This window comes from Bombina bombina, chromosome 5, assembly GCF_027579735.1.
Source record: "Bombina bombina isolate aBomBom1 chromosome 5, aBomBom1.pri, whole genome shotgun sequence".
Lineage (NCBI taxonomy): Eukaryota > Metazoa > Chordata > Amphibia > Anura > Bombinatoridae > Bombina > Bombina bombina.
In genome coordinates this window covers 123403062-123428418 of record NC_069503.1, presented here as the reverse complement: position 1 = coordinate 123428418, position 25357 = coordinate 123403062, and the positions used below count along the sequence as shown (strand labels likewise).

General features: G+C 40.3%; 1 protein-coding gene and 1 non-coding gene across 4 annotated transcripts in view; one reads left to right on the top strand and one right to left on the bottom strand.

Annotated features, from left to right (window-relative positions):
• The window catches only part of LOC128660062 (zinc finger protein 501), a 47825-nt gene extending 28521 nt beyond the window's left edge, over positions 1-19304 (top strand). For all 3 annotated transcript variants that reach the window (XM_053713661.1, XM_053713662.1, XM_053713660.1), the window contains one exon: positions 18086-19304. In XM_053713661.1, coding sequence (XP_053569636.1) covers positions 18086-19146 — 1061 coding nt within the window. In that variant the 3' untranslated portion in view covers positions 19147-19304. The remainder of the gene's footprint in view (positions 1-18085) is intronic.
• Positions 19305-24465: 5161 nt separating this feature from the next.
• On the bottom strand, positions 24466-24581 carry LOC128661881 (U5 spliceosomal RNA). Its single transcript, XR_008402658.1, has one exon. It is a non-coding gene; the product is annotated as a U5 spliceosomal RNA (small nuclear RNA).
• Positions 24582-25357: the final 776 nt, after the last annotated feature.

Sequence of the window (25357 nt, the reverse complement as noted above, 5' to 3'; positions counted from 1 at the left end):
GGATTTATGCCCCAAAATGGATGTCTCAGATTACCTAAGAAATTGCCCAAGATGAGAAGTGGAAGATCTCTGCTGGGCACTGCGGCAGATTATGAACAGTACCTGTCTTTCTCTTTGCAGCTATGATCAAAGATGGAATCCTTCTCTTTAATGTTTTGGTTTGGTCTGACATCATGGAGGTCCAGTATTGGTCAAGTATATATGTCAGATGGAAAACACATATGACCGGGCACCTGGTCATGGCTGTAACTATAGGATTCTCAGAGGTCTCCATTGACCCTACAGTCAGTAATGACATCACCACAGGAGGGCCTAGTGGGGTCTGGGCTTCACCTGCATCATGAACCTCTTTGTGACCCTTGCAATACAGAGCTCACAGTATAAGGAAAGTGTATAGATTTGCCTTTTCAGTATGGTGGTAGAGTTTTCAAGACGAAAAACACTGCCACCTTATTTTTACAGGAAGGTTGTGCAAGTGCATATCCTCTGATGCAAACTATCCAAGGGGGAAGGATGACTCACAGTAAAGCAGCCCCTCTTCTCTCCTTCTGCTCATTGCAAACAACCACAGTTTAAATGAAGACCTCACCTTTGCCCTAGGGCCCAGAAAGGTCTAGTTATACTCCTGTTAATTTGGTGACCCTCAGGTGCGATCTAGTTACACCCCTGCTCCTGGTCATTTGGTAACCCTCAGGGAGATCTAGTTACACCCCTGCTCCTGGTCATTTGGTGACCCTCAAGGAGATCTACTTATACTCCTCCCGGTCATTTGGGGACCCGCTGGGAGGTCTATTTATACCCTTGTTCCTTGTCATTTTGTGAACCTCAGTGAGGTCTACTTACACCCCTGCTCCTGGTCATTTGGTGACCTCCAGGAAGGTCTTGTTATACTAGTGGTCATTTGGTGACCCTCAGTGATATCCAGCTAACATTTTTTTATTATTATAATTATCGGTTATTTGTAGAGCGCCAACAGATTCCGCAGCGCTATAAACATAGGCGGTATACAAGGTAACATTTATAGGGATCAAATGGGTAGAGGGCCTTGTCGAGAGTCGCAGTGTTGCAGTCAGCTCTTATAAAGGTGATCTGCAAACAGTTGGGCTCTTAGGCTTACATGCTAAGGGGATTCAGGGGATAGCAATGGAGGAGAGTAACTGGTATAAGGAAAGGTTAGTGTAGGTTGTATGCATCCCTGAACGGTAGAGTCTTTAGGGAGCACTTGAAGCTTTCAAAACTGGGGGAGAGTCTTGTGGAGCGAGGCAGAGAGTTTCACAAGATGGGAGCCAGTCTGGAGAAGTCCTGTAAACGAGAATGTGAGGAGGTAACAAGAGAGGAGGAGAGTAGGAGATTGTGAGCAGAGCAAAGGGGACGGGAGGGAGAGTATCTGGAGACAAAGTCTGAGATATAGGGGGGAGCAGTGTAATTGAGGGCCTTGTATGTCACAGTCAGGATGCTGTGTTTAATCCTGGAGGCAAGAGGAAGCCAGTGAAGGGATTGGCAGAGAGGTGCAGCAGATGAAGAGCGATGTGTAAGGAAGATGAGCCTGGCAGAGGCATTCATTATGGATTGTAAAGGAGCTATACGGCAGCTAGGGAGACCAGAGAGGACGGAGTTGCAGTAGTCAAGGTGGGAAAGGATGAGAGAGTGGGTTAAAATCTTAGTTGTGTCTTCTGTAAGGAAATGTCTAATTTTAGAGATGTTTTTAAGATGAAAGCGGCAGGCTTTAGCCAAGGACTGAATGTGAGGAGTGAAAGAAAGATCTGAGTCAAATGTGACCCCAAGACATCGGGCATGTGGGGTAGGGGTAATGATGGAGATGTCAACAGTTATAGAGAGATGGGGGGCTGAAGATTTAAGAAGAAGGAGGGAAAATAAGGAGCTCAGTTTTTGAGAGATTTAGCTTAAAGGGACAGTCTACACCAGAATTTTTATTGTTTTAAAAGATAGATAATCCCTTTATTACCCATTCCCCAGTTTTGCATAACCAACACAGTTATAATAATATACTTTTAACCTCTGTGATTATCTTGTATCTAAGCCTCTGCAAACTGCCCCTTTATTTCAGTTCTTTTGACAGACTTGCAGTCTAGCCAATCAGTGCCTGCTCCCAGATAACTTCACGTGCACGAGCACAGTGTTATCTATATGAAATACGTGAACTTACACCTTCTAGTTGTGAAAAACTGTTAAAATGCAATCTGAAAAGAGGTGGCCTTCAAGGTCTAAGAAATTAGCATATGAACCTCCTAGGTTAAGCTTTCAACTAAGAATACCAAGAGAACAAAATTGGTGATAAAAGTAAATTGGAAAATTGTTTAAAATTACATGCTCTATCTGAATCATTAAAGTTTATTTTGGCCTAGACTGTTGCTTTAAGGTACTGAGAGGACATCCAGGAAGAGATGTGAGAAAGACAGTTAGTGACACAGGTTAGCAAGGAAGGAGATAGGTCTGGTGCAGTAACACAGTAACTTACAGTAACACAGAGACCTTTATATTGATGTAGCGCGTATATATATTATTTATTTAAAGGGACATAATACCCAAAGCTTTTATTTCATGATTCAGATAGAGCATTCAATTTTAAATAACTTTCCCATTTACTTCTATTTTAACATTTACTTTGTTTTCATGTTCTCCTTTGTTGAAAAGCAAGGATGTAAGCTGAGCATTAACCTTATATTACTAAGCGGATCGTTATCTACAGGTGTATATATTTACTTCATACATATAATATGATTAGCATAGAAAACAAAAAGCCCATTAAAACAAGGGAGAAGGGGGGGGCGTGTCCAAGCAGCGGCTCTAACCAGCCGCATTTTCTGGAGCTCTGGGTGAGTGGGTTATAAGCCGCTCAATATTAACTCACAAATACAGCTTTCAACAAAAATTCAAGTTAATTAGTGCTCCTAAGCACTATACAGACCGTTTCAATAACTCTCAGCTGTACGAATGATCCCAGAGGTGGAAACGGACAATTGTGGCCTGTACTAGCGGCGATCACGCAGGCAGCGCTTCCCCCCCGGCTGTCCGGGGTGTTTCACCAGAAACAAACCTAAGTTAAACCCATCATTTTATACTGCAGCCTTCTCAACATTTCCTTGATTGCCCCGGCTGAATCGGCCATCTATATACGTCAGATAGCAAGACAAAGAAAGGAAGGGAAAGGTGTAAAAATGGCGTCCACTGCAGTAGACACGAGGAATGGCACAACCCTAGCATCGACAGATCGCACACTGCTTAAACTAGAGTTGCTGTTCCAGAAGCTGATAGATAAGGCTCCATCGGAGCAGGAACTGTTTCACCTAATGCAGAAAATCCCACCGACATTACCGAAACATCCAGTGTTACTACAACTAAAGACCCCGGAGTGCGGCCTTCCCTTTGGGCCCGGGAGGGCTGCGCAACTAACCACACAGCTGACACTGGGCTGCTTGCAGATAGATCCTCTAGATGCGCACTCTCACAAGTCGGCAATGCAACATGGAGACTGCGAAGCGGCGGAGACCGCTGGGGAAGAAAGTATCACAAAGAAGCCATCTCACTCACCGCCGGACTTTCTAAGGCAAAACAGGCGTGCCTCCACCCCTGGCTTAGCATCCGTGCAATTCACTCCCGTGACCTCCGCCATAAAAACAAACCACGATCTGACCAACGATGAAGATGAGCTGGTACGTACTCTAGAGATGCCACCCCCGAGGGGACCCCCTGATATAGCAAAATCACTTGCTTCGCCCTTGTCGAGGGCCGGGTCTGGTCAGGTGCTTCGGGGCCTTGGGGGGGGGACCTCTGCGAGCCGTGACTCCAAAGCTCTGTACAAACAAGACTGTGACCAGTCCGCTGCTTACCTTGCGAGGTCCCACAGAGACTTGGTACATTTCCCCTATACCATTCGACACATCATGGCTCTCAGGGGTGTCAGACACGCCACTAAGTATAGTTTATTATGCCTAATCTCTGCTCGGCAGTTGAACTCTGCAACAGTGGGTGCGCTGCCCTCTTGGACCCCATGAATTTGGGCATGCTCATTGTGTTTGACATGCCTAGTTTATAGGCAATAGATTGTCTTGCAACCGCCCCATATAGTTCATGATATGAAAACCATGTTTATTAAGGTATTGTTTGGGCTAGAGCCTTATACTGAGCTTTGTTTTCCTAGTAATGCTGCACAACAAGCCTTTTAATCTTTGAATTGCCCTAAACACTTTACACACACACACACACACATGTCGGTGGTATTCCTTTATCCACTTATAGTTACAAACTACACATCACATAGAGCTTGCTCTCATCTTGCACTGCCTGTGGCCGAGGTAGTGTGGGACAAATATAAGTATAAAGCTAACTGACATGGCTGCTAATTTATCAAGAGGAGCCACCATACCCATTCAGGGGAGCTCAGCTTCAGCTATCTTTAGGTTAAAGTTACCACTTACATAGGATGCAAAAGATGGGGCAGCAAATATTAGTATATCTGAAGGTCGAAATATGTAGTTGTCTGTTATGTTAAAGATGTGGCCTTACTTCATGTCACTTAATCAAGTTCTGGTTGTTTGTAGTATTTTTCTTTTTGTATGTTTTTTCTTTTTGTGTTATTCATTTATATCAAGTTTGACTTTATCTTAGAAATATATATACAGACTGCAATTTTCTAACAATCAGTCAGCTTCCCCTATATTATCAACTTTGACTTCCTTATTTTGAGAGATCCAAAAGAGGTCTCTACAACTGGGGTATGGAAAGAACATCCAGCAAATACAACTCATATGTCCTGCTTTTCACAGGAAAAGGGACTTGATTTATTTACCTATGAAGCAATTTGCAGTATATTTATATATGTATCTACTTTTTGTTAGAATTGCTGAATTTAAGATTTGCTGTAAACTATTATCTTTTCTTTTTCTTTTAATAAAGCCCATTGAAAATCAAAAAAAAAAAAAAAAAAAAAAGGGAGAAGGGGAATCTAGAACCCCTGCAGCATCAGACGCGTTTCATGCCGCTAGGGCACTTGTTCACTGATAATTTGCTAGGGGGATAGATAGCCTTAATTTATAGGTGCAATTAACCAATCCGTGCATATTTTATTGTACGTAATGTTAACGCCTTATAACCCTTGCTACACATGTACGTTAAACTGCTGTGAATATCAAAACATTTAATCATTAAAGGAATGCAGTATGAGTCATTATGTTCATATAATTCAAAATGAATATATACAATGTTAATAGCTATGGAAATTCATTTAACAACTCTTAAGTCTTCATTTTTAAATTTTTTATATAAATAAATGGACATCCATTTTAGAGTTTAAACCAAAAAAGTTACCCTAGTTTTTAGGTGGAATATCCAAAAAACTTCTCTTTCATGCAATTTGGCTTCTCTATTTCCACCCCTGGGGTATCTAGGAATAAAGTCTATACCCTGCACTCACAATAGGGAACTGTTAGAATGATGAAATTCTCTGAAATGTTTTGCAATTGGGGTTTTGGAACCAGGGTCCTTAATGGCCCTAATATGCTCCAAAAATCTGTCTCTAAGAGCCCTCTTTGTGCGTCCTGTGTACTGTGTATTACATCCCATACAAGTTAATAGATATACCACATGTGAGGTGTTGCAGTGTATAAAATATCAGATGGCAAACTCTTTATCAAGAGCTTGTGACTTAAATGTATCACCCTGTAATGTGTAAGTACAAGTTTTACACGTAGAGGCACAATGTTTGAAAAAAACTTTTCTTTGTGTTAACCAAGTGGACAGTTGAATCTTGGGAAGCATGGATGGGGACAAAATATTTCTTATTGTTTTCGCCTTCCTAGATACAAATTTACAACCCCCCTTAAAGTTCCATAAAACATGTTGAGATCTGTTCATATTCTAAAAGGGCTAGTTAAAGTGAAAGTTAATCCTAGCGTATCACAAACGCTAGGATTGACTATTGAAACAAATAAAGGGGGCTTTTATTCATGAAGTATATTATTTCTTTCAACCGATCAGCGATTTGAGCTGCTAACAAATGCCACGGCAAAAAAAAAATTCCTAAGAGGTGACGTTTTTATCTCTTAGCCAATAGCAGTGCGGTAAATTCGGCTCCCACGGGCGCCAATCAGGATTTATCGCACTGCTATTGGCTAAGAGGTGAAAACGTCACCTCTTAGCAAACATTTTTTTTAGCCGTGGGCTGAGACAAATAAAGGAGATTTCTACATGAAGTATCTTATACTTCATGAATGACTGAAAGTCCCCTTTATTTGTTTCAATAGTCAATCCTAGAGTTTGTGAAACGCTAGGATTAACTTTCACTTTAAGTAAAAATAGTTTGCATAAAAAAATTGTTTAAAAATTGTTGGCAAGTATTTTAAAATAATTTGCAAAAATACTTAAAGGAATATTATACACTCGTTTTTTCTTTGCATAAATGTTTTGTAGATGATCCATTTATATATCCCATAAAGTTTTTTTTTTTTTTGTTTTGTTTTTTTAAATGCATAGTTTTGCTTATTTTTAAATAACATTGCTCTCATTTTCAGACTCCTAACCAAGCCCCAAGGTTTTAGGAGAATACCAACGTATACCTACTCCAGCTTGCTTTTGTTTGTGTAAAGAGTCTTTTCATATGCAAAGAACACTGGGTGTTCCAGTAACCTTTTAAACAGTGCTAAACTGGGAGCTTCTAAGTAAGTTTTTAAACGGTTTTATACTGGATATTTATATCCGTATCTGTGCACATTATTATTTATAGTAGTGTCTATTACATGCAGTTATAAGAAAATTGGTGTATACTGTCCCTTTAAATAGCCATGCTGTCAGAACACTGTGCTCTATCCCCTTATCAGTGTTTAGACACAGGCATTGTATTTCAACTGAGTTCACAGCTTCTAGGCATGCTCCAGCAGATAATCCCTATGCACTTTTGCTTTCTACCAAAACAACAATAGATATAGATACAGCCATAGAAGGAAATGTGTGGGGGGAGTTAGAGCTTTACAATTCAGAAACTAAAAAGAAAGGGTTAATGGTGAGGCACTGCTGTATAAATTTGTTGTAAACAATAAATTGTTTTATGTCCCTTTTAATTATTTCACTCAAAGTTTAATCATTTTGTAGAATTGGAAGGTGTTGCTTAATTGAGGTACAAATTTGATTATATTCCTTACTATATGATGTGAAGAATACAGGGGATTTTTGTTACGTTATTTGTATTGAAGTAAATCTGTCCTGGGTACTAGATTTACTTGTTATTTTGCTTGCCACAGAATATTATTAGGGTAGCCTTGTTTAGAAAGTCTACTTATGGCATCGTCTGCACATTTCTCATATGTTGTAGAATTGATTAGCAGCTGCTAATTTCATGTTCCAGGGATGGCCAACTGGCGGCCCTTGGCCCACATGTGACCCTCTAAATTAGTTTTTGTGTCCCGGGGAAAAGTGGAATTAAAAATGTGCTTTGTGGATTTATGGAAAAGGCTCAAACAAAGGTAACCACAACTCAAAAAAAAAATCTCCTGCAAGCTTCTCTAAACCTGAATCTGTGTCTCTGGATAGTTTTAGGAAAAATATTAGATCTTCAATACACATACATTTATATGTGGCTCTTAAAGGGGTAGAAAATACCTTGAAAATACTTTGAGATATATAAAATTATAAAATGTTTATGTATAATAAAACAACTTTGCAATATATTGTCATCATTTATCCTCCCCCCCCCCTTTCTTGTAATTTAGCTCTGAAAGTTGAGCAATTTCTAATTCTCAGAACTTAAACTGCACCCTGCTGACGTCTCAAGGCTAACCCTGCTACATACAAGTCCCTGGCTTTACCTGATGATAACTGCAAAACAATGTACTTTATTTTCTTAGCAAGCTTTGTTGTCTGTGGACTAAAGCTCAAGTCGCTCCTCCAAATTAGGCAAATGGTGGGTAAAGTTTGGCTATTGATAAATAACTGCAGTAAAAAAAAGTTTAATTAAATTTATTTTTAAAAACATTAAGATTTGGCTGATGTGTTACTTTATAGCAACACAAGAGAAACGCATTGTAATTACACAGTGTTTACTGTCCCTTTAAGGTTTCTATATTATTGATCCGTGGCCCCCATGTGTAACGAAGTTGAAGACCACCGATTTATTTACTATTTGTACTTGAAATATTTACACTATAAACGCATTTGTAACGCATCCGTCGTCAGTTGCGCATGCAGCGGGGAGCATGGCCGGACATAAGTAGGCGTGACGTGACGGGTGTGGCCCGGCTGGAGCGTGGGTAGGACTGCTGCAATAAAGAAAATGGCCTGTGTACATGGGCTTCACCATCAATACTCTTATAATCACATAATAAATTGGGTATCGATACTTGGTTTAGATCTTCATCTATTATCCTGGAAGGTTCTTTTTCTCGTGGTGATTCTTAGAGCCAAAAGAATTTGTGAGCTTTCAGTTTTCGCTTTTAAACCTCCTTTCCTGATTTTTTTTATTATTGTTTTTTTTCATCAAGACACATTCTTTGAACTAGCCATTACTTATTCCTAAAATGGGTTCTATAGATACTATCATCCTAGAAATTGTGGTTCCTTCTTCATGTCCAGCTCCTAAGAATGCTGAGGAGTAACGTCTTTAAAATTGACACAACTAAAGTTTTTACCTTACTCATCCAGTTTTCTGAACCTTGCAAGGATTATAAAGCTATAGCAGTTATCTTAATTCATAAGGAATACCTGGTTGCAGAGAAGACTCCCCCTAAGTGCATAACTGCTCATTCCTCTAGAGCAGTTACTCACCCCCAGACCTCTAATTTGCTGCTCTCTTCTGACTCCCTGTGATCTCATTGCTCTCTTCTGACTCCCTGTGATCTCATTGCTCTCTTCTGACTCCCTGTGATCTCATTGCTCTCTTCTGACTCCCTGTGATCTCATTGCTCTCTTCTGACTCCCTGTGATCTCATTGCTCTCTTCTGACTCCCTGTGATCTCATTGCTCTCTTCTGACTCCCTGTGATCTCATTGCTCTCTTCTGACTCCCTGTGATCTCATTGCTCTCTCCTGACTCCCTGTAATATCAGCTGATGTTAGTTACTCACCTCCAGACATCTATTCAATTCTCTCTCCTCACTCCCTGTGATCTCAGCTGATGTCAGTTACTTACCCCCAGACCTCTATTCGCTGCTCTCTCCTCACTCCCTTTGATCTCAGCTGATCTCAGTTACTTACCCCCAGACCTCTATTCACTGCTCTCTCCTCACTCCTTTTGATCTCAGCTGATGTCAGTATCTCACCCTAGACCTCTATTCACTGGTCCCTGTGATCTCAGCTGATGTCAGTTACTCACCCAGACCTCTATTCCGCTGCTCTCTCCTGACTTACTGTGATCTTAGCTAATATCAGTTTCTCACCCCCAGACCTCTATTCACTGCTCTCTCCTGACTCTCTGTGATCTCAGCTGATGTCAGTTACTCACCCCCAGACCTTTATTCCGCTGCTCTCCCTGACTTTCTGTGATCTTGGCTAATGTCAGTTACTCACCCCCAGACCTCTATTTACTGCTCTCTCTTGACTCTTTGTGAACTCAGCTGATGTCAGTTACTCACCCCCAAACCCCTATTTAGCTGCTCTCTCCTGACTCCCTGTGATCTCAGTTACTCACCCCCAAACCCCTATTTAGCTGCTCTCTCCTGACTCCCTGTGATCTTAGCTGATGTCAGTTACTCACCCCAGACCTCTCTTCTTTGCTTTCTACTGACTCTCTGTGAACTCAGCTAATGTCAGTAACTCACCCCCAGACCTCTATTCACTGCTCTCTTCTGACTCCCTGTGATCTTAACTGATGTCAGTTACTCACCCCCAGACCCCTATTTAGCTGCTCTCTCCTAACTCCCTGTGAACTCAGCTAATGTCAGTTACTCACCCCCAGACCTCTAATCACTGCTCTCTCCTGACTTCCTGTGATCTCAGCTGATATCAGTAACTCACCCCCAGACCTCTATTCACTGCTCTCTTCTGACTCCCTGTGATCTTAACTGATGTCAGTTACTCACCCCCAGACCCCTATTTAGCTGCTCTCTCCTAACTTCCTGTGATCTTAGCTAATGTCAGTTACTCACCCCCAGACCTCTATTCACTGCTCTTTCTTGACTCTCTGTGAACTCAGCTGATGTCAATTACTCACCCCCAGACCTCTATTCACTTCTGTCTCCTGACTCCCTGTGATCTCAGCTGATGTCAGCTACTCACCCCCAAACCTCTATTCACTGCTCTCTCCTGACTCCCTGTTGCTCCTTTCTATCATTAATCCTCCTCACCCCTACTCTTATGATCAATTTTACCTTCTTATCTTGATCTCCTTTCTATGAAAGCATACTGTGTGGTAAGCTTGGAAGCATGTATGTGTCTTGAGCACTATATGGTAGCTGTGTTTGCAACAATGTTTGTTACAATGTTGTACATATAATGATTGACACAGAATGCAGAAGTAGAGAAGGCGCTCAGGTAGAAAAGGATATGATGCTGAAAGTGCTATAGAAAGCACTATACTCAAAAAGAGCAAATAATGTCGAGTTCCAGGCAGCAGAGTATAAAAGAAGAACTTTATTCCATATGTTAAAAAGGACAAAACCAGGATGTCCTGTACAGAGCCAGCAGTGACTCTAACAATCAGGCAAGTGAGCTGATCCCCATGCAGACATGTTTCGTGCACCAGGTGCACTTGATCACTGCTTACCTGGGGATCAGCTCAAACGCCTCTTAAAAGGCTGAGCTAGATCATGACATCACAATACTGTTATACCTGATTGGTTACCTATTTCCACAAGTAGAGCAAACAAATGTCACAACATTTAAAACATTTTGTAAGACATATATATTAGCTGAGAAAATGCCCTCATACATTAACATGTGAATATTTTCCAAAAAAAACTATAAGAAACAAAATAAATTCTATGAAATGTCTAAAAAATTCCACATTTAAAGTACTATTTTTAAACAGGACATATATATAGCGTGAAGAAACATTGTAGTGACACACAGCTTCCATATAATGCATATACAAACAATATATGAGTACCTCCTTCAAAAGACAGACCACTTTCTGATATATATATTAACATTCAGTGGCAATACCATTAGCAGAAAAAAGGCCTAAATTGATATTTTAAACTCAAGTAAAAACATCCAGATCACGTCTGACGTTTAATCCATCTGGTTCACTAGTCTGTAATTTAAACATCCAAAAAATCTCCTTTTTATTTAGCAATGCTTCCCTATTGCCACCTCTCTTCCATGTTGTGATGTGGTCAATTGCCTGTATCTTTAGAGAAGAGACATCTGAATTGTGTTTTGTTTTGAAATGTCTTGATACTGGTGTATCACTATCTTCGTCCTCAATAGATCTAAGATGTTGCAAGAACCTATCTTTTAAGGAACGTTTAGTTTTCCCTGTATATTGAATTTTGCAGAGATCACAAGTCAGAAGATAGACGACATGTGTTGTTGCACAATTAATAAAAAATCTAATGTCATATTCAGTATGGGTTACGTTAGAAACAAATTTATCCCCCTCACATATGAAACCACATGTTTTGCAAACGGGACGTCTACATTTGAAGCATCCCTTTTTCTGTTTTAACCAACATTTGCTCTTTTTAGGTTTCACATCTGAGGGTGACAAATGGTTGCCCAAAGTTTTTGCTCTCCTAGGGATGAATTCACACCCTGAGTCCAGAATTTCTTTGATAATTGGATCAGAATACAAAATTGGAAGAGATTCTTCAATTATATTACATATTTTAGTGTATTCTGCACTATATGTGGTAATGAACTTGATCTTACTCAAATCATCCTTATTGTCTCTGTGTTTTTTTTTTTTTTGATTTATATTGAAGTAACTGTTCTCTGGGAATTTGATCCACATCTTCTTTTGCTGTTATAAGGATACTATCACGATACCCTCTCTGTTTAAATCTAGCTGTGGCCTCACTAGCCTGACGCTGATATTCACTTTCATTGGAACAATTCCTTTTGATGCGGATATATTCCCCTTTCGGTATACCCCTCAAAACATGTCGTGGGTGACAAGATTCAAACTGTAGCAGGGTGTTTCCCGCCGTTTCCTTCCTGTACATTTTAGTCTGTATAGGGGTTCCGATTTCCCCACCCTGGACTGTGAGGTCGAGAAAGTTCACACTGTGTTGACTGTGTGTTCCCGTGAATTCAATACCTTGCTGGTTACAATTGAGATATTGACAGAAATAATCTGCCCTTGTGGCATCACAGTCCAGGATGAAGAACAGATCATCAATCTAACGATAATATTGAATTATTTCTCCTTTGAATGGGTTGCTATCTCCAAAGACGTGGGACAGTTCCCACCACCCCATAAAGAGGTTGGCATAGGATGGGGCAAATTTTGCCCCCATCGCTGTCCCACGTCTTTGGAGGTAGTACTCTGTCTGAAACATGAAATAGTTATGCGACAACAGATATTCTATTGCTCTTATCAGAAATATCTTGGTGGCCTCTTCAAAGTCACACATAGTGTTGATAAAAAATTCTATAGCTTGAAGGCCTTTGTTATGCTCAATAGATGTATACAATGAAGTAACATCCACAACCATAAGTCTATAGTTGGTTTCCCATTTAACTTTAGAGATTTTATTTATAAAAGATGTCGTATCTTGAATATAGCTAGGCAGTTGGCATACCAACGGCTGCAAAAATGTATCAACAAGTTCTGAGAGAGCCTCATTTAGAGACCCTATCCCCGCTATAATAGGTCTTCCAGGCGGGGACAGGGGATCCTTATGAAGCTTGGGCAACTGATGAAAAATTGGTGTCACTGGATGTGACACTATCAATTTTTCCTCAGTAGATTGTGTGATAATGTTGTTTTTACGTGCATAACTAATGATATCCACAATCTCTTTTTGAAATTTACTGGTCGGATTTTCCTTGAGTTTTGTGTATACATCCCTCTGGTTAAGCTGTCTTTTAGCCTCTGTAATGTAGTCAGTTCTGTTAAGAACGACTACATTACCTCCCTTGTCTGACTGTCTGATTATGATATTATCATTTTCAGACAGTTCTTTCAGAGCCATTTTTTCTTTGTATGTCAAATTAGTTTGCTTTTTATTTTTATTTTTGTCTGTCACTGATTTCTCTAAGTTACGTAACTTAAATTCCACTGTCTTTTGAAAAACATCAATTACCTTAGAACGTGTCTTGAATGGATAAAAGGTACTTTTATTCTTGATGTGTTTTGTTGAGACATTGCTTTCTTGAAGGCACTCACTCTTATCTACTTCACCCTCATTTAGCAATTGGTCTAGATCCCTCAGTGTGTTCAATTCTGAAAAGTTTAGATTAGACATTAATGCAACATCATTGGTTTCTTCTGCTCTTTCTATGCTAATATCAGGTTCATTTTGTGCCTCCTCATCCTTTTTTAAAAAATGTTTTTTCAAAGTTATTTTTCTTGCAAACCTATTAATATCTAGGATTGTCTCAAAGATGTTAAAGTGATGAGAAGGCACAAAATTTAAACCTTTCGAGAGCAGATCAACCTGTGCAGAAGTCAAGGGTACAGAAGATAAATTGACCACATTCTTATCCCTTAGGCATATTTCTTCGCTCCCCTTTGTGATCTTGTTTTGATTGTTTTTTTGTTCTTCTGTACCTCCTTTATTTCTTCTGCAACCACCCCGACTACCTCTGTGTGTTTTTTTCTCACTTCTTGCGTGGCCAGAGCCTGCCCGTTTTTTGACTGTGAAGTAGGATTTTCACTGTAATATACTGCATCATTCTCTTGAAAGACTACTGCAGTTTCACCTACATCAGGGTAATCACCATCTGATGAGTCACACTCATACTCGGTGTCTGAAAATGTTACACTTTTGCCCTTCTTATTCCCTTTCCAGTTACTTTGTTTGTTTTTATTTTTTAAATTTCTTTTATACCCTTTTTTAGAATTGTCCTCCTGAGTCCATCTATAGACCTGGTTAGAATCATAGTCTCTTTTATCCCTAGTCATCTTTCTTGACTTGAATTGCCATAATTCCCTTTTAAATGTGTTCATTTTGATTTCAAATTGTCTGTCATATTTCTTAAAATCAGGATCATGCTGATGTTTTTTTAGTAGGGTCTGGGTATCCCTAATCTCTGTCATAAGTGTAGTTCTTTGTTTCCTTTTATGCACTAACAGTAAATCTATTAGTGCAAAGGAACAAGTGTCCAGAATTGAGTTCCACTTTTCTATGAAATCCAAATCTGTTACTATAAATGAGGGAAATTTCCTAATACGCAAGCCTCTGGGAATGCGGTTATCTTGTTTGTATAATAAAAATGATTTAATATCAAGATCTAATTTAATGTCCTTACGTCTAAGTGCATCCATATCAAAGAACAAGCTGTCTAATGTGTGTATGATTTCATTAAAGTTCTCATTAACATCATCCTTAAATTCACTTAATACATATGCTTCTTCCATTTTGCCTGAAATATAAGTTTTTATTCCTATCTACACCTCAATCAATGTCTGTATATTGTTATAAAAACACTACTGAATGTACTTTTATGAAGTTCTCAAAAATCTATATAGATGTAGCAGGAAACATTAATGGTTCTTGAAAAAAATATATAAACAAAGTTTTGTTTTGATTTGATTATTTGATATATTTTTAAAAGGTATACAAGCAAGAACCCAGAAATGTAATTTCTGCTAAGTTATATATAGTGTAGTTAAATCCCTTTAGGTAAGAACACTGACACAGGTATCAAATAGGAAGATTTGAAACCTAAATCTTCCTCTCTTAAAGAATTATATCAACCTCACACAAAATACTGATTGTTTTTAAGAAACTATAACAGAAAGCATCAATGATTCTTAAAGGATATGTAAACAAAGTTTGTTGTAATTGTAACTGTCCCACGTCTTTGGAGATAGCAACCCATTCAAAGGAGAAATAATTCAATATTATCGTTATATTGATGATCTGTTCTTCATCCTGGACTGTGATGCCACAAGGGCAGATTATTTCTGTCAATATCTCAATTGTAACCAGCAAGGTATTGAATTCACGGGAACACACAGTCAACACAGTGTGAACTTTCTCGACCTCACAGTCCAGGGTGGGGAAATCGGAACCCCTATACAGACTAAAATGTACAGGAAGGAAACGGCGGGAAACACCCTGCTACAGTTTGAATCTTGTCACCCACGACATGTTTTGAGGGGTATACCGAAAGGGGAATATATCCGCATCAAAAGGAATTGTTCCAATGAAAGTGAATATCAGCGTCAGGCTAGTGAGGCCACAGCTAGATTTAAACAGAGAGGGTATCGTGATAGTATCCTTATAACAGCAAAAGAAGATGTGGATCAAATTCCCAGAGAACAGTTACTTCAATATAAATCAAAAAAACACAGAGACAATAAGGATGATTTGAGTAAGATCAAGTTCATTACCACATATAGTGCAGAATACACTAAAATATGTAATATAATTGAAGAATCTCTTCCAATTTTGTATTCTGATCCAATTATCAAAGAAATTCTGGACTCAGGGTGTGAATTCATCCCTAGGAGAGCAAAAACTTTGGGCAACCATTTGTCACCCTCAGATGTGAAACCTAAAAAGAGCAAATGTTGGTTAAAACAGAAAAAGGGATGCTTCAAATGTAGACGTCCCGTTTGCAAAACATGTGGTTTCATATGTGAGGGGGATAAATTTGTTTCTAACGTAACCCATACTGAATATGACATTAGATTTTTTATTAATTGTGCAACAACACATGTCGTCTATCTTCTGACTTGTGATCTCTGCAAAATTCAATATACAGGGAAAACTAAACGTTCCTTAAAAGATAGGTTCTTGCAACATCTTAGATCTATTGAGGACGAAGATAGTGATACACCAGTATCAAGACATTTCAAAACAAAACACAATTCAGATGTCTCTTCTCTAAAGATACAGGCAATTGACCACATCACAACATGGAAGAGAGGTGGCAATAGGGAAGCATTGCTAAATAAAAAGGAGATTTTTTGGATGTTTAAATTACAGACTAGTGAACCAGATGGATTAAACGTCAGACGTGATCTGGATGTTTTTACTTGAGTTTAAAATATCAATTTAGGCCTTTTTTCTGCTAATGGTATTGCCACTGAATGTTAATATATATATCAGAAAGTGGTCTGTCTTTTGAAGGAGGTACTCATATATTGTTTGTATATGCATTATATGGAAGCTGTGTGTCACTACAATGTTTCTTCACGCTATATATATGTCCTGTTTAAAAATAGTACTTTAAATGTGGAATTTTTTAGACATTTCATAGAATTTATTTTGTTTCTTATAGTTTTTTTTGGAAAATATTCACATGTTAATGTATGAGGGCATTTTCTCAGCTAATATATATGTCTTACAAAATGTTTTAAATGTTGTGACATTTGTTTGCTCTACTTGTGGAAATAGGTAACCAATCAGGTATAACAGTATTGTGATGTCATGATCTAGCTCAGCCTTTTAAGAGGCGTTTGAGCTGATCCCCAGGTAAGCAGTGATCAAGTGCACCTGGTGCACGAAACATGTCTGCATGGGGATCAGCTCACTTGCCTGATTGTTAGAGTCACTGCTGGCTCTGTACAGGACATCCTGGTTTTGTCCTTTTTAACATATGGAATAAAGTTCTTCTTTTATACTCTGCTGCCTGGAACTCGACATTATTTGCTCTTTTTGAGTATAGTGCTTTCTATAGCACTTTCAGCATCATATCCTTTTCTACCTGAGCGCCTTCTCTACTTCTGCATTCTGTTTGTTTTTGGCGTGTGTGGCTGTCACGCAAGAAGAGGCTGCCTATCTGATTGGATAGATGTATACAGGGGTGTGTCCCCCGCCCACTCTCCATTGTGCCGGGCTCCGTTCACTTCACTGAATTGCGGGAGGAGCGCAGACCACACAGTGAAACATTTGTGTTTATAATGATTGACACATGCACATTTCTGAATCTACCTTAGTATGTTGTCATTGAAAGGATTTTCAGCAAATGATACCAAAAGAAACGGGTAGATTTGATAACGGCCATAAAAAAAATTATATATATATATATATATATATATATATATATTGTAAGCTCTGGCTGAATCATGCCCCTTTAACCCCTGAAGGACTGGTAATTTCAGAGAAAAACGCCTAAAAGACCAGAGAATTTTTAGCAATTTTGCTATAACTACATTTAAAGTGAATGTAAATTTTAATGCTAAAGTGCCCGGTTTTTAAAAATTTGATTAAAAACAGGGGCACTTTAATTCATCATAATTTACATTTCACTTGTTGTGAAGAAATACTTACCTTTTAATCTTGACAGCAGCTCCAGCTTCCTTTGGTCTTCGCAAGCCATTTCTGATGTCAAAAATGATGGATAGGTCATCCTCCAATCACGGCTTCCCCCCCGGGGGAATCAGTTTCTGATTCAACGCCGTGATTGGAGGAAGCCTGATTCCTCATTTTAGACCCAGGAAGAGACTTTGCGACGGGCGGAGGAAGCTGGAGCTGATGTCAAGATTAAAAGGTAAGTTTTTTTTTTACAACACAAGTGAAATGTAAATTTTGATGAATTAATGTGCCCCTGTTTTTAATCGAATTTTTAAAAACCGGGCACTTTAGCATCAAAATTTACATTCACTTTAAACAGAAATAGAGACTTGTTGTGTTTTATTTTTTATTTACCTATCAAAACAATTTTTTTCCCTGCCAAATGCGATCATATTAAAAAAAAAAATTAGTTAACTTTTTCACAAACTTTCCCTCCCTCACCCCCTACTGGTCACCCCCATATTAGATACTGGCAGAAAGAGTATGCCAATATGCATTTTAGAGAGATTTAAAAAAAAAAAAAAAAAAGAAATCTGAAGTGTAGGAAGCTCTATCCCCCCTCTCTAGATGCTGCCATTTTAGGTATTGGCAGCTGTCTGGGCAAAGTATGACTTAAGGGGTTAATAAAGCCACTGTATATTTTTTTAAATAAAAACAAAAATACATATAGCATATTTTACTACAAATTGACATAATATTTATCTTCTCCCTTTTGTTTCATCTTTGTAGAGAACATCTCGAATATTGCATATGAACAGCAGCCGATAGCAAGATCTAGATTGATCTCACACAGTCCTGACAACTATTGCCAAATGTTAGATATATCCCAGCAGACATTGCAAGAGCATGGTGAACTAGCAGAATGTGCAGCAAATATGGCTTATGCGGAGAGTAACAAAGGCCTGATAGAAAAAGATCTTCTTTTATGTCACCAAAAGACTCCATCAGAAGATAAACCGTTTGCATTTACAGAGTGTTCAAACTGTTTTGCACAAAATGAAATTTCACAACATGTGAGTCACACAGGGGACAGACTATTCGCTTGTACAGAATGTGGAAAAAGCTTTGAAGGCCAATCGGGTCCCCTAACACACCAAAGGATTCAGACAGAAAGGAAAGTATACACATGTGCGGAGTGTGGGAAATGTTTCAGAACAAAGGGTAATCTCACACAGCATGAAAGGATTCACTCAGGGGAGAGACCATTTGCTTGTACAGAATGTGGTAAAAGTTTTGTTGAGAAATCTAAACTCCTAAGACATAATAAAATTCACACAGGAGAGAAGCCATTCACGTGCACAGAGTGCGGGAAAAGCTTTGCACACAAGGTGTATCTCCAGAAGCACCAAAATGTTCACACAGATATAAAATCCTTACTGTGTGCAGAATGTGGAAAAAGCTTTACATACAAGTCTGAGCTCTTAAAACACCAAAGGATTCACACAGGGGAGAGGCCGTTCACTTGTAGAGAGTGTGGGAAATGTTTCACGCAAGAATGTAGTCTCTTATACCATGAGCGGTTACACACCGGAGAGAGGCCATTTGCATGTACAGAGTGTGGGAAACGTTTTACACAAAAGTCTGATCTAGTGAAACACCAAAAGATTCACATAGATGAGAAGCCTTTCACTTGTACAGAGTGTGGGAAATGTTTCAGACTAAAGAGTAATCTCGCAGCTCATGAGAAGAGTCACACAGGCGAGAAACTCTTCACTTGCTCAGACTGTGGTAAAAGCTTCACATACAAGAGAGATCTACTGAGACACCAAAAGACTCACGCAAGAAGGTAGAAACTAACCATCTGGCACAAATACTTGTGGAAAACATATTTCTCTTTTTAGGGAAATCAGTAATTTTTTATGAATATGCATAGTATATATCAGCAATTACCTTGTGACTACAATACTTGTCTTGCAATAAATTAACATACCAACCGTGTTTGAATTAATTCTGAATACGTTAACATATTTTTGCTGCCTTTTTGTTTTTTCAATAGCCATATACTTCCCACCACTTGCCTTAATTGCAGGAGCCAATGCAGACTCGCTACTGCCACTGTCAATTTGTGAGTAAGACTTGCTTTGTTTTGCAGTATCTTATATTATCACCTCAGCTGGAGCCTGTTAGGGCCTGATATGCAGCAGTCAAAGTTATATTTGGGATATAGCGTATAGTTTTGGGTAATGCATGGTCAGGTTACACCAGTCCATAATGATTGACCCACCAACTTTGCAAGGCTACAGATCACTCTATGGCCCCTAAAAAGTGGATTTATTTATACTAGAGAGAGACAAAAGCATTTCTTACGTGCTAATAAAAATATAGTATTTAAACAGGGAACATAAACAATTGATAATTAGAAGAATTAAAATATGTTTTTGGCATTGTTTAACCCCTTAACGACGCATGTCGTACAGGGTACGTCGCACACATCCTGGTCTTTAAAGACCAGCGACGTACCCTGTACGACATTAGGGGTTTAAAGCGGCTGGAAGCGATCCTGCTCGCTTCCAGCCGCTTTCCGGTTATTGCAGTGATGTCTCGATATCGAGGCATCCTGCAATAACACCCCTTGGCCATCCGATGCAGAGAGAACCACTCTGTGGCCCTCTCTGCACCGGACATCGATGGCCGGTATCGTTGGTGGGTGGGAGCTTACGTGGGAGGCGGGTGGGCGGCCATCGATGGGCTATATGGTGTCGGGGGGGCGGGATCGTGGGCGTGATAGTCAGGGGCGCGCACGGAGGGCAGCAGCCAGTCTCTTTTGAATTTTTGTTTTTCATCTTCATAATGTTTGTCAATCAGATTGTTTATTTTAGTTTTCTTTGGAACACTCAGTCTCCTATCTATGGTCTCCATCATGTTAACAAAGTCCTCATCTTCAATAGTTCTGACTGGTAATCCAGTGCGCCCAATCTATTTTGCTATTGCATCCTCCCTGGCCTGTTGTTCCTTAGAGTCATTTTTGTATTTTGAAGAACTTAGAAGAGCTGTGTAAATATTTTGCTGTGGTGCACTGGCTTTACTTGGCCCATCATTGGATGTTTTCTGTATCTGTGGGGTTGAATCAGGGGGAAAAAAATCAAATTGATTTTTCTTTCTATCTCACCCATCCACAGCTCGAAGTTCAGTTGTCTCTATATACTACATTTATGTACCTTCTTCCTACAATATATCTCAAATGGTTAGTTATCTAATCAATACAGGACAGCAGTGGTTTCTTTAGGCTTTTATTAACCCCTTAATGACCAAGGATGTGCCTGGCACGTCCTAGAAAAAGTAGTTGTTAAGGCCCAAGGACGTGCCTGGTATGTCCTCTGGGGTTTCAAATGCTGGAAGTGATCCTGATCGCTTCCAGCCGCTTTCAGGGTATTGCATCGATGCCTCAATATTGAGGCATTATGCAATACCCTTTTTAAGCACACCAATGCAGAGAGGGCCACTTTGTGTCCCTTTCTGAATCGGCCAGCGATGGTGTCGATCGTTGGTGGGAGGGATATGAGGGAGGCGGGTAAGCGGCCTATCGCTGGAGCAGTTCCTGTTCCTGATCCATCAGTGTGCGGCAGATGTTGGGAGTGCGTGAGGGTGGTGTGTGCGTGCGCTACACAACTTTAAAAGCGGGAGGGAGAGGGAAGGAGGGAGTGGTAGGGGAGGAATAAATGTTGGGAAAGGGATCTGAGAGGGGGAGGGGGGAGGGTATTGAGGGGGGGCAGCTACACTACAGAAAAAAACTTAAATTATGCTTACCTGATAATTTTCTTTTCTTCTGATGGGAAGAGTCCACAGCTGCATTCATTACTTTTGGGAATTCAGGACCTGGCCACCAGGAGGAGGCAAAGACACCCCAGCCAAAGGCTTAAATACCTCCCCCACTTCCCTCATTCCCCAGTCATTCTGCTGAGGGATCAAGGAACAGTAGGGGAAATATCAGGGTGAAAAAAGTGCCAGAAGAACAAAAAATACGCCGCAGGGCAGGGAGCTGTGGACTTTTCCTGTCAGAAGAAAAGAAAATTATCAGGTAAGCATAATTTAAGTTTTTCTTCTCAAACGGGAAGAGTCCACAGCTGCATTCATTACTTTTGGGATAGAGGACACTGAATGCAAAACGGGCGGGTACGAAAGGCGGCCCCTTCTGAGGGCACCACAGCCTAAAACCCAAAACTGTGAATAGCAACTATTGCTCAATAGACGCCTGTGTGATATCACTATGATAACGTGCAATCTAGCACTTAGATCACACTGACATGGCTACGTTTAGAATATAATAACTGGCAGTCAATAAATGTATGGCCACAAGTCTAAGAGTGGAAACTATTTCTTATATAAACAAGTATAATCAAGTATGATTAGCACTAAGTATATCATCTCTCTAGGCAATTTGAGGCCAGATATTCATCGTTAGAAACAGCTGTCACGTCCTTTAAGGATTCAGCCACTATGGTAAATATCACTATAGGCTATTCTATATGTCAAGCATAACCCCCACACTCAGTAGATGGTTTCATGAACTAGTATTTCTTGATCTATATGACTGGACAGTGTCTAATTTAACCCGTTGCAATCGGTAATGTGGAGGAATATTACCTCACTCATAGAGGGGTTATTTAAAACTGGCATACCATATAAGTAACTGACAATCTCTTTATATTGTGAATCACTACGTTGTTACTTACTATGACGGTAATCTACCCTAATCCCGGTGAACCACCAACACACATATGCACACGCTATACTCAATCAACACTATTAGAATATCTAACAATCTGTTAGCCATTTAATAAAATTAAGTGCAGAGATATACCAATATACAGTTGTTGAACTCATGAAATGTACTAACATATGTGACCCAACATTATGGTACCATTTGTACTATATATCGCATATCAAGCTTAGGCTATCTTGCTGCAACTGTTTTTAAATTGATTGTAGCTCATTTTAAAGGTCATAATAAAGTTAATTTTTTTAATTTTTCATACTTGTACATGCATGGACTCTCCAATTGAGGGAAGAGTGCTATAATAGTATCCTAGTCAACTTCTATGTTGAAATTGTTAATAAAGTTTGTTTTGATACAGCCCGCAAAATTAAACTCACCCCCGATCAAAAGAAAGGGGAAACACCCACATTCCCCCAGCGGGGAAGAAAGACACTCACTTAAAGAGTCCGAAAGGACCTTTAAAACCCAAAGGGACTAGGACAAAGAAAAGGAACTCCAAGAGAGTGAACCAGGATTAAACAGGGCACCTATGAAAACACCCTGTCGACCCAGCAAAGCAAAGGGAGGACTTGTAAAGCCCCCTCTACTTTAAACAAAGGACCAAGAAATGTCCTGAGCACTTAAAGGGAGGAGAGAATAAAATGCTCCCCTACACAGAGCTCCTTAAGGTTGTTAACAATAACTATGATACGCGGCTAAGATCAACAGATCAGACCGATCCCTGACTCTCGCTCCGGCAACGGACCCAGCACCAAAGTGACTGATAATGTCCGAAAGACAGGGATTAAAAGTACCCCGAATCATCAGGACCTACAGGAAGGAAAAAGGGAGGGATCCAGCCCCCCCAAAGAGCTTGGGTTCCAAAACCCAGACACAGCCCCCTTCCTGAAGATGAAGGGCACTCCCAAAAGGAGACCCTCTACCAGAACTACAGGAAAAGCATGGCACAAGAAATCCATCCCTTCACACTGACATCCCGCACGCAAGGCAGGGGGAACAACCCCACTAAACAGAGGAATAAAAAGTTCCTTCAAGCACCAGGCGGATACTAAGGAGTCTCAAATTCACCCCCAAAGGAAGGGAAAGCGATGTAAGAACTTAACAGCTTGCTAGCACACAATCAATGTGCAAATGGCTGCAGTTGGTTTCAAACTGCAAACCTTCCACTCAGACAGCTAAGCTAACCATCAGGCTACTACAGCTGGGCTGAAGTGTAAAGCCGTAGACGAGCTCAAAAGGACATTACTGAAAGAAAAACCCTCCGCCACTAAGGCCGGCCCAGTAAGAAGTCTAAATATCCCTGCAAGAGAGAAAAAATATGCCCGTAGGAACAGAAGACGTCCCGGAACTGGGAAACTGGGCTGTCCACAATCAGTCCTAAGGGATCTGGATACAGACCCCCAAAATTCCAGTCAAAGATAGGACAAACAAACCCGAGTACCTGAAAACTCAGAGCCGTCTTAAATATTTAATGACCCCTGAGGAACCACTAGGTTACCCCATCCGGAGTAGACTTTGCACCACAGGCGATGCAGTCACAGTCACCTCCAAGACACCTTGGACACTGAACTTTCACTAAATGTCCCATACACCAAGAGCTCAGGACACCCATAACTCCCAACATAAGGGTGATAGGCAATGGTGAAGCCACACAGCCACTCTGGAAGGCCTTAAGGCTCTAGAGACACATCCCACTAAGTCCAAAGACTAAGTAACGTATGAGAAAACAGAAAACTCTGTTTAGGCATGCTAGCTGTCACCACAATTACAAGACGGATGAGAAAACAGAGCTTTACCTGGGTTCAAGCCCACAACCTCCTGCTTCAGGCACGGTGGAGCTAACCACTACACCACATCTCCCTTAGAAACTGGGAAGAGAAGCTAACAAAAGTCCCAAATATCCACAGGATCCACTTCCCTGACACGCCTACAACTCAAGGATTGAAGAAGGAACATGTATCTTAGCCCATGGCGGGAGAAACCCCACAAACGCATAAGCAGGGACGACACAGAAAAAAGGAGGGCAATCAAATCTGTAAATCACCCAAAAATATGAGAGCAGACGGGATCCTGAAAGTAGAATAACCAAAAGGCTTTAACCTCCAGAAACAGATGACTCGAAGCCAACCCCAAGGAAGGGGTCAAAAAGGCCCATCAACCTCAACCCAAAGGAAGAGAGACCGTCATCAAGGAAAACCGATTCCAAGAGGAGAACCTCAAAACAGAAGAAGAGGGAAATCGCGCAGATTGATCCCTAGTAGAATCCGTTCTGGACCCCTGCCCACAAGGAACAGGACAGTGAGGACTGAGTACAATTTCCTGATGCCACACCCAAAGGCAGAACGAGAACCAGCCTGATGTTTGGGAACGAAGGCTTCCTCTACCATGTTTAAGCTCTGCATGGGCAGAGCCTCAAAAAATTTTTTGTATGGAACTCATAGAAGGTTTACTTCACGAAAACTCTTAGCAAAAAGCAAAGATTATTCGATCTGAAGAGACACCAAGAATAATAAACTTCTCATCCGAGAGAGCAACTCACCACCCAGCCAGGTCAGCCGGTAACCCCGGCACCACATGGATGATATAGACTGTAAGAAACAGAAATAGCGCCCAATCAGGACCAGCCTGCTACATAGAGCACTCCAAACTGAACAAGGCCAGAGAAAATTTGAGACCCACAAGGACTCAAAAAAAGGATCTAAGACATAACAATGTACTAACACCTTAACATGCGACTTGGCGGGAGTGCCCAAGCGACCACAAAATCTCTAGTATCAAATTCCAGAGAAGCAATATTTCCCAATATAGAAATCATAACAGATATGAGCTTCTTAAAAAAGAAATAAAATACATCCTAACCGGATCAAATAAAAGCAGGGCAGCACCCGCAGGTGAACGCCCAAGAAGAATGGGTACACCAACAGCCAGCCAATCAGAGACCCCATTCTTCCAAAGCTCAGAACTGGAATAAGATACCCAAAAATGGAAAGGAAAATTGAAGAAGACCAGGAGATTAACTTCATCCCCACACGTCTAACCTAGCTTGCCATCTGGAACAGAAGACTGAGGATCCCTTAACCTATTAGTACTGGGATCCTCCAGTACAGCCAAAACATGCCGTAGCAAGACACGAAGGCACGCCATTCTATAACGAAAAGTAAGACTTACCTCCGCCAGGGAAACTGACGACCCCGACCACGAGGGTTGGGCCTCTGAAGCTTCAGAGTAGATCACTTCCCCAGACGGCTGATCTGACTCAGGCGATCCTATGCCTGACGAGCCCC